At 42.7% G+C, this 10,131-nt stretch overlaps 1 protein-coding gene across 1 annotated transcript in view; it reads right to left on the bottom strand.

Annotated features, from left to right (window-relative positions):
- Positions 1 to 10,131, bottom strand: part of LOC102294079 — a 38,981-nt gene that overhangs the window by 12,528 nt on the left and 16,322 nt on the right. The window contains exon 7 of the mRNA XM_042216842.1: positions 3,491 to 3,898. Within this exon, the coding sequence (XP_042072776.1) occupies positions 3,491 to 3,898 (408 nt within the window). The remainder of the gene's footprint in view (positions 1 to 3,490; positions 3,899 to 10,131) is intronic.

The raw sequence follows: 10,131 nt of genomic DNA on the forward strand, positions 1-10,131 counted from the left end.
CTCACATGGGATAGATGAATCAAGATGTAATATCATCTGTCTTTATAGATAGTTAAAATCTTTATCTTATGACCCACATCGTAGGATACTCTTAGTCTTGTCTCTGTTATAACTTCGACATTAGCTGTATATCAGCCACAATTTTAATTTACAACATTGAATTAAAACTCTGACATTTTACCAGAATATTATTATACTCAGAGATCTCTTGATTGAGTTCTCCTCATATCAGTATCGCAAGTCGCAGAGGTACTCCATATACCGCTTCCGATCACTGCACTGTCATGGTCTGTGAGTGCTGAGTGCGATGATCGCTATGTATAGTAGCTACGGGCATGAGAAGAGTCATATGAGACTAGCCAGAGCACGTCTGGATATCGAGTCGCCTCTTAGTGGTCCTGACTGCAGACGCTTGGTGCATGCAGACTAGCATGTAGTGGCAGACAGACAGGCATTGACACGTGCTACAGTTTTCGTTGATAATCGCAGTCGATTCAACCTCTGCGCTAGATATCAGTCGTAGATCTTGCCGGAAAGATGTTACGTGTCTATCCCCATTTCAACTCTTAGTTTTCTTCCTCTTTGTGGATCGGTGTTCCGCAGATGTTGGAATACACCGGAAGACGATAGCCCATGGAGGGAAGACCCCACAGCACATACAAGCACTGGTGCGATGATAGTATGCAAACCTGATTCTCGTGCCCACACAGATACAGAGCGACGCCAGGCGGCGCATGCAGCTGTTAGAATTATATACTGGGAACGTCTGTTACGTTTGACTCGCTCAGTGTTGCACGATATCAAACATGCCGCGTTAACTAGTGCGTAATCTGAATGCCAGAACATGAATCGACGCTTGACTACGCAATGCTGCCTACTCCTAATCATATCAAATTCTCAAGTTACACATACACTGGACATCTAGCTGACATCCTCGCTTCAGGTGATATAGAACTCTATGATACGAATATAGACTAGGTTTGACGATATGTCACTCTTTATACCATATCAATGTTACATGTTAACGTTTTATGTTCTAGCGCATCCTGCTAGTCGTGGTCCATAAACCTACTCAAAGATGAGTTGAACCACAGAATCCATACTTGCTTCTCTCTGTCGGTGAAGCGTGAGCTCACTGACAAACATGCATACCCACGAAAGTATAAATTACCACAGACGTTGGAAGACATGAACAGTACAACTCATGAATAGTAACAGAGAGTAATTACCATAATTGCAGGAGTTCCTACCCTTTGCTATGTTCGCTCGATGCTCTCATATGACAATCTTTACGAGCATCGAAGGATCAATGAAAGTCTTATACATTCACCATGTGCTCGTCATCACATATTACTGTTAAGATACTAGGATGCTCGTGCATTACTGTAAGTTGACATGTAAAATCAATATCATTTTGCTACACTTCTCACAAAATCTTAAGTGCTAAAAAAGATTACTGACCTTGTTTTAGTTTTATAAACTGTTTTGTCTCGTGCTCCTTCATCATTAAAATTCATCTGAGATTTGTATTAGGGAGGAGGTCAATATGACAACTGTCATCTAGACAACATATATCGAGACCTTGAATAAGTGATCACGTGTGGAAGAATCACAAGTTAGTGTGTGTACACTGAGAGCGACGTTTCGTCCTTCAGGACGTAAGATTCATAGCAACAAACAGCTGAACAAGTCAGTGAAACACAGTGGTGTACTGAGCACGTTTCCCTCTGAAATATGACAGAGTCTGAATACATTTACAATATGATCCATGTAGATACAGTCACAAATATGATGCTGATGACAAACAAATAGCACAAGACAAAATCATCACTTTACCATTTATGGAGCTTCAAATATTTCCATCACTTCTTTTCACAGCACATCTTTTCTTACAGATATTTGACTCATGTGAAGAAAATTTCATTTACCTGAGCTGTGAGATATAAGGCAGCACTGCAGGAAACTCCTAACTTACTCTTCTTCATGGTGAGCGCTGTCAGCTCCACTTGTTTCTTCTCTGGTTGGAGTTTCAGCACTTCCAGGAGGATGGAGGTCTTTCTCTCTGAGAGGTTTATGGACCAGACTGCAGGAGCTGACTGGAAAACTGACTGTAATGATGGAAGGACACTCAAGCCTGTTTTAGTCTCACAGTCCTTCACATTGGAATAGAGATCCAGCAGGAAGTCCTACACTGTTTCCATAATCATCATCATTCTCTCAAAGGGGAATGTTTGCATATGTGCACACTGATGATAACAGCTCCAGTATCTTCTCTCCTGTCTGCTGTTCTCTCTCTGCTGCTGCACAGAACAGATTCACAAAGAACCTGATTTCTTCATCTGGATCCTCAAAATCAACACTGGAACAATAAGAAGGAAACATTTAGTGATGATTTGATGTGAGCTGCATAAAAACAACCACACACTACTGATGGACTCCATCTTTCCTTCCTGTACATAATGAAGCTCCATGTTAAACACATCTTCCATCACAGCAGCTGAACACTGTTTTACACTCTTACAACACAAACACTCATCCTGCTCTAACACATCTGCAGGTGGACACACAAAGTGATGAAGACTCTCTGCTGCCTGAAATCTTCATCTGCTGCTCACTATAGAGCTGCTACCATCATCATCATCATGCTCAGTAAAGTTCAACAAAGTCAGGAGATAAAGTGCAGCTTCATGTAACTCATTCATTTACTGAGTTACTCACTGAAGGACTCATTGAGTTTGCTTTCATGTTGTTTCCATGGCGATGATTGATTCAGGTTTCTGGCTGTATCACTGCAGCATAGAGATGGTTCACAGCTGCTTTGAATTTGAAGCTGCTCTCATTTTCAAAAAGCCACAAACAGTTTGAACTTTGACTTTAAACACTTGATGTCACGTTGTTGTTGTTTTAAGAGCAGCTTTAAACAGGACTGACTTGTCAGCACTGAGCTACGTTCTTCTTCTTCTTCACATCATTTCATGATTCTGCTGCAGGTCAAACATGCAAGTTTCCATCAAACACATGTGTGCACTCCAACACTCTCCTCTCTGCTGCATGAGCTCAGTCACATGCTCACCTTCATTCACACAACTTACATCAGCTTATTGAATTTAACATGAAATCAATTCATTTCTTCACCTATCAAATCTAAATCAAATTCAACCTTTCTGATGAGAAACTTCTTTACTTTAGATCCTGTTTCATCTGAGATTTATAGAAAATATGAAACTTCATAGCAACAAACAGCTGAACAAGTCAGTGAAACACAGTGGTGTACTGAGCACGTTTCCCTCTGAAATATGACAGAGTCTGAATACATTTACAATATGATCCATGTAGATACAGTCACAAATATGATGCTGATGACAAACAAATAGCACAAGACAAAATCATCACTTTACCATTTATGGAGCTTCAAATATTTCCATCACTTCTTTTCACAGCACATCTTTTCTTACAGATATTTGACTCATGTGAAGAAAATTTCATTTACCTGAGCTGTGAGATATAAGGCAGACACTGCAGGAAACTCCTCACTTCACTCTCTTCATGTGAGCAGCCTGTCAGCTCCACTTGTTTCTTCTCTGGTTGGAGTTTCAGCACTTCCAGGAGGATGGAGGTCTTTCTCTCTGAGAGGTTTATGGACCAGACTGCAGGAGCTGACTGGAAAACTGACTGTAATGATGGAAGGACACTCAAGCCTGTTTTAGTCTCACAGTCCTTCACATGGGAGCACAGATCCAGCAGGAAGTCACACTGATAGTTCTCCAAATCATCATCCATGTCTCTCTCATTAACAGGGAATGTATCAAATCTGCACACTGATGATAACAGCTCCAGTATCTTCTCTCCTGTCTGCTGTTCTCTCTCTGCTGCTGCACAGAACAGATTCACAAAGAACCTGATTTCTTCATCTGGATCCTCAAAATCAACACTGGAACAATAAGAAGGAAACATTTAGTGATGATTTGATGTGAGCTGCATAAAAACAACCACACACTACTGATGGACTCCATCTTTCCTTCCTGTACATAATGAAGCTCCATGTTAAACACATCTTCCATCAGAGCAGCTGAACACTGTTTTACACTCTTACAACACAAACACTCATCCTGCTCTAACACATCTGCTACATCTGCAGGTGGACACACTGCTGAAGGGGCAGCTGCCGCTTGTTGGCATAATAAGGTCTCTCCCTTTTTAGTGACGCCGGGAACTGGTGAAAGGGGAAGAATCGGCAAGACAGCTGGCTTATCGACAGGAGACTAGCACCAAACCAAAAGAAATACTGCGAAAACACAATAGAAAAAACATAACCTGAACAGTGTGTCTGGTCCGAGTCCCAGAGAGATGGGAATCACAAACCCATCTCTCTGGGATAATTACATTAATAAACTCTTTTTCAAGAATTTCAGATTATTTAATTAACTGGTTAAAATCTACTGATCTTCTGATTAATTCCCACTGCAATCTGGAAATATTAAAAATTTAGGTATTAATATCTCTCCTAAACTTGCAGATTTAACTAAATTAAACCACATCACACTTTTAAATAAAATAAAATGCAATCTGGAGAGATGGAAATCTCTACTCATGTCACTCATTGGAGACTCATTATAACTCCATGGAGGGGCATATGTAATATGACAAGACTCTGGATTGAATAATGGCTCGATTTTTGATTGGCAGGGCATCCGAGGGGATGTGCGATGCTGGTGTGCATCCTGCCTAGAGTGTGAGCTGGTTAACCAACCAGCCATTCCAAAAGCTCCTTTGACCATTCAGGAAGTTCCCATTTGAGCACATTAGCATGGACCTCATTGGGCCATTTCACCGAAGTACACACAGATATTACTTTGTATTAGTTCTGGTGGATTATGCAACACAATATCCCGAAGCGGTGCCATTGAGTACCATTTCTGCAAAGAGAGTAGCACAGGTACAATTTCAGGCCATCTCACGTGTCAGTATGCTGAAAGAGATACTGATTGACCAGAGCATGTCTTTCATGTCTTGCGCACTAAAAAAGCTGTACAGCTTACTAGATATTAAATCAGTTTGTGCCAGCATTTACCACCCGCAGACTGATGGGCTGGTGGAGTGCCTGAATAAGGGTTTGAAATCCATGATTCATAAGTTCATTGACGAGAATGAATGCAATTGGGATCGCTTATTAGACCCTCTGTTGTTTGCAGTGCAAGAGATTCCCGAGACCTCCACAGGAATTTCTCCCTTTGAGTTACTGTTCGACAGAAAGCCATGGGGGATGTTGGACCTGATTAAAGAAAACTGGGAGGAAGGTCCAAACTCAGCGAAAAATTTGATTCAGTATGTCCTATACTTGAAAGCAAAGCTGCAGACACTGGGGATATTATCACAGGAGAATTAGCTCCAGGGTCACGAACATCAGCAGTCCCTTAGTTTGGCAGGGCTAGACTCAACACATACAGGGAGTGCAGGATTATTAGGCAAGTTGTATTTTTGAGGAATAATTTTATTATTGAACAACAACCATGTTCTCAATGAACCCAAAAAACTTATTAATATCAAAGCTGAATGTTTTTGGAAGTAGTTTTTAGTTTGTTTTTAGTTTTAGCTATTTTAGGGGGATATCTGTGTGTGCAGGTGACTATTACTGTGCATAATTATTAGGCAACTTAACAAAAAACAAATATATACCCATTTCAATTATTTATTTTTACCAGTGAAACCAATATAACATCTCCACATTCACAAATATACATTTCTGACATTCAAAAACAAAACAAAAACAAATCAGCGACCAATATAGCCACCTTTCTTTGCAAGGACACTCAAAAGCCTGCCATCCATGGATTCTGTCAGTGTTTTGATCTGTTCACCATCAACATTGCGTGCAGCAGCAACCACAGCCTCCCAGACACTGTTCAGAGAGGTGTACTGTTTTCCCTCCTTGTAAATCTCACATTTGATGATGGACCACAGGTTCTCAATGGGGTTCAGATCAGGTGAACAAGGAGGCCATGTCATTAGTTTTTCTTCTTTTATACCCTTTCTTGCCAGCCACGCTGTGGAGTACTTGGACGCGTGTGATGGAGCATTGTCCTGCATGAAAATCATGTTTTTACTTGAAGGATGCAGACTTCTTCCTGTACCACTGCTTGAAGAAGGTGTCTTCCAGAAACTGGCAGTAGGACTGGGAGTTGAGCTTGACTCCATCCTCAACCCGAAAAGGCCCCACAAGCTCATCTTTGATGATACCAGCCCAAACCAGTACTCCACCTCCACCTTGCTGGCGTCTGAGTCGGACTGGAGCTCTCTGCCCTTTACCAATCCAGCCACGGGCCCATCCATCTGGCCCATCAAGACTCACTCTCATTTCATCAGTCCATAAAACCTTAGAAAAACCAGTCTTGAGATATTTCTTGGCCCAGTCTTGACGTTTCAGCTTGTGTGTCTTGTTCAGTGGTGGTCGTCTTTCAGCCTTTCTTACCTTGGCCATGTCTCTGAGTATTGCACACCTTGTGCTTTTGGGCACTCCAGTGATGTTGCAGCTCTGAAATATGGCCAAACTGGTGGCAAGTGGCATCTTGGCAGCTGCACGCTTGACTTTTCTCAGTTCATGGGCAGTTATTTTGCGCCTTGGTTTTTCCACACGCTTCTTGCGACCCTGTTGACTATTTTGAATGAAACGCTTGATTGTTCGATGATCACGCTTCAGAAGCTTTGCAATTTTGAGACTGCTGCATCCCTCTGCAAGATATCTCACTATTTTTGACTTTTCTGAGCCTGTCAAGTCCTTCTTTTGACCCATTTTGCCAAAGGAAAGGACGTTGCCTAATAATTATGCACACCTGATATAGGGTGTTGATGTCATTAGACCACACCCCTTCTCATTACAGAGATGCACATCACCTAATATGCTTAATTGGTAGTAGGCTTTCGAGCCTATACAGCTTGGAGTAAGACAGCATGCATGAAGAGGATGATGTGGACAAAATACTCATTTGCCTAATAATTCTGCACTCCCTGTATGCAAAACGCAAGGGTGGCGGGGCTAAACTCAGGCAATTTTCATTGGGAGACAAAGTGCTTGTATTACTCCCTTCTTAAAGTTCAAAGTTACTAACCAAGTGGCAAGGACCCTTGGTGGTCATATTGTCATGGTCCTGGGTCTTTGACCCAGTGTTTGGAGTTTATTGTTATTATTTTCCAGTTTCTGCTGTTTTGTATTTGTTCTTAGGGTTTGAGTTGTGTGTTTAGTGTTTCTATCATCCCTACGTGTGTCCTTCCTCTGTGTCCTGTTCGTGTCCCCGAGTTGGTATTGTGAAACAGTCTGTGAGTTTCTTGTTTTACTTTGTAAGTTTGTGTCTCGTTATGCCCATTAGTTCCAGCTGTGTCCCCTCCTGTCTGCCATTTCCTAATTACCTGGTGTGTGTATTTATACTGCGTGTCTGCCTGTGCTCCTTGTCGCGTGTCGTCTGTGTTTCTCTGTGAATCTTCTGTGTACTGTATTTAGCATTATTCCGTGCTTCACTGTGTCTCTCTGCTCCTCGCCCCGTGTCCTCCTTTTGTGTTAGTTTTCCCATTTTAGGTTTATGTTCGGTTCTGCCCACACCTTGGTTATTGTTCACTTTAAATAAAACTCACTTGCACCTCCGCCACTGTCTGCTATTTGGATCCTCCTCCTCACCTCCACACGACTGCTGCCCCAGTCGTGACAGTACGACGTGACCAGCATGGATCCAGCAGACTCACGTTTAGTGTCAGTGGGGAAGTATCTCACGCTGTTGTGGAATTACTATGGGAGGATAATCCACACTGCCGACCCCTACAACAGGCAGCTGGAGCTAGTTTTCTTTGATCATTTCTTGTTGTCCACTGCCTCCACTGTCACTTTCCTGGACATTAATGGACTAAAACGCATAATAACAGCTCTGAGAGCGAGGCTGAACTATGAACTATTTCGCATGGGCGGTCCTGGGAAGGAAGATTCAGCTGCCCTTCTGGAAACCCTCGCCACTTTGTGTTCTCGGCGCCAGCAGCATTTTTCACCAAGGTTTGTGGCCAAATCTCTCAATCCACTTTTAAAGAAGAAATGCTACCCTTGCCATCATCATCAGGCAGGGATAGCTCAGTAGGTAGAGTGGTGGCCCCGTGATCGGAAGGTCGGGGGTTCGACTCCACTGAACAGCTACCCTGAGGTACCCCTGAGCAAGGTACCGTCCCTACACACTGCTCCCCGGGCGCTGCACTGGCGGCTGCCCACTGCTTCACTGGGTGAATGGGTTAAATGCAGAGGAACTATTTCCCTATGGGGACATACACGCACACTTTACACTTTACTTTACTTTTTTTTTTTACCCTACCACACTTCCTCTCACACCTGTGGTATTGACGGGAGCGGTGGCCATTTCCACACCGCAGCAGGAGCAGCCGCAAAAGTGTTCTACCTCCTTTCTTTCAGGCACCCCTGCTTCCTCTTCCACAAGGAAGCAACAATCGCACCGCCGGCGCATCACCCCGAAACCGGAGTTTGGCACTTCAGCGCGCCCGGCTGTGGTGAGTGTACAGGACACTGATAGTGTTATTTCTGACTTTGGGACTTTGTACTCTGGGGCTGAGTGTTTCGTGACAGGGGATAGTACTCCCAGTGATTTCCCCACTTCACCTGCTGCACGTCTGTCAGTGCAATCTGTTCAGCCATCAGTTCAGTTAGCTGCTCAGCAGCCATTAGCTCAGTCAACGCCTCCACCACAATCAACTCCGCTACCGGTAGCTCAGTTTTCAGTTCTGTCAGCCTCTCAGCCACCATCACCACTGGCATCATTACAACCTTTACGGCAGTCCATAGCGCAGTCAGTAGCACAGTTAAGTGCTCAGTCACAGTCTTCGCTTGCCCCTTTTCAGGAGGCTGTGCCTACTCCACACATTTTGGACTGTTTTTCTAGCATTCACCCCAAGCAGAGAGACAAGCATACTAATACTGACATATTTCCTCATGAGCTGGCTAGTTTTCAGACTGTAACTTGCTCCAGGGCCTCCTCAGAGGCTGACTTGCAGCCCTCAGTTGATTTTTAATTTGTTTTTTTGTTTTTTGTTATTTTCTGTTTTTCCTTTTTCACTTTTTTTTCTTTTTCTTTTATCTGTTTTATTGTTATCATCCAAATTTTAATGGCCTAATCTGTCTTGATATGTCTTTGTATAGGTTGGTACTTGCTGTATTGGGCCTGATATGTGAAATTACATGTGTAAAACTTCATAAATAAAGAGGGGGGAAAAAAAGAAGAAAAAAAAAAAAGAAAATTACAGCTGAAGCGGAACTGGACACTGCAACATGACAATGACCAAAAGCATACGAGCCAATCCACCAAGGACTGGCTAAAAACAAAGAAGAGAGTCCTGGAATGGCCAAGTGAAAGCCCTGATCTTAATCCCATTGAGATGCTGTGGAGTGACTTGAAATGCAAGAAAACCCTCAAACATCTCACAGCTGAAAGAATTCTGCATTGAGAAGTGGATTGAGGAGCTTCGGATCGATGTCAGAGACTGGTAAAAGGCAACAAAAGGCGTCTCACTGAAGTTATATCAGCCAAAGGGGGCAACACTAGTTATTGGGGGTAGGGTGTCCAAACGTTTTCCACCATTAAAAGACACATTTTTGTTGATCTCTTTTTTTTCTTCTTTTTTTTAAATGTGTAAAAATTGTTTAATTTTTGTTGTTTAATTGCAATTAAGTCACTTTCTTTTCCAGTAGTACATGAAAACATGATTGGACATTGATATGTGAACATTTAATAAAGAGTCAATTATTTAATGGGGTGTCCTAATTTTCTCACATGACTGTATATCACCTCAACCTCCTTAAAGCATGGAGAGGGGCTGAGGCTGCTCATCTGGTGAGCCTGGTTAAGGAAAGAGATGAGTTGGGGCTGGAGGTGCCAGATTCCACCATTCCAATTTCGCTGCATTGTGACAACCATCCCACACAAACACAGGGAGCAGATGTTACTGCATTGCAACAACGTTTTGCAGCTGTGTTATCCCCCCTTCCTGGCTATCGCGACGCTCATGAAGCACCATTTTGCACCAGCATTAAAAGTCATCTGAGATTTATAGAAAATATGAAACTTCATAGCAACAAACAGCTGAACA

Source organism: Haplochromis burtoni, unplaced genomic scaffold (genome assembly GCF_018398535.1).
Source record: "Haplochromis burtoni strain Fernald_Lab_line unplaced genomic scaffold, NCSU_Asbu1 Contig_1290, whole genome shotgun sequence".
NCBI classification, from domain to species: domain Eukaryota; kingdom Metazoa; phylum Chordata; class Actinopteri; order Cichliformes; family Cichlidae; genus Haplochromis; species Haplochromis burtoni.